The 304-nt window shown below is 60.5% G+C and overlaps 1 protein-coding gene across 1 annotated transcript in view; it reads right to left on the bottom strand.

Annotated features, from left to right (window-relative positions):
- EMH_0007290 (uncharacterized protein) overlaps positions 1 to 304 on the bottom strand; it is a gene marked incomplete at both ends in the record, with an annotated part of 7,464 nt that overhangs the window by 1,602 nt on the left and 5,558 nt on the right. Inside the window, one exon of the mRNA XM_013497955.1 lies at positions 3 to 304. Coding sequence (XP_013353409.1) covers positions 3 to 304 — 302 coding nt within the window. The remainder of the gene's footprint in view (positions 1 to 2) is intronic.

The raw sequence follows: 304 nt of genomic DNA, 5'->3' as shown, positions 1-304 counted from the left end.
GCTGCTGCTGCTGGTGCTGATGCTGCTGCTGGTGCTGATGCTGCTGCTGCTGGTGCTGATGCTGCTGCTGCTGGTGCTGATGCTGCTGTTGCTGGTGCTGCTGCTGCAGCAGCAGCAGATGGAGCAGCGCTTGCTGCTGGTGCCGTTGCTGCTGCTGCAGCAGTCGGAGTAGCAGCAGTAGGTGCTGCTTCTGTTGCTGGTGCTGCTGCTGCAGGTGCTGCTGTTGCTGCTGCTGTTATTGCTGCTGCTGCTGTTTGAGGCATCGCCTGTTCTGCTGCTGCTCCAGCCACAGCTGTCTCCTCTT

Source organism: Eimeria mitis, genomic scaffold, assembly GCF_000499745.2.
Source record: "Eimeria mitis Houghton genomic scaffold, Emh_scaff305, whole genome shotgun sequence".
Classification (NCBI taxonomy): Eukaryota; Apicomplexa; class Conoidasida; order Eucoccidiorida; family Eimeriidae; genus Eimeria; species Eimeria mitis.
This window is presented reverse-complemented; position numbering and strand designations above follow the sequence as displayed.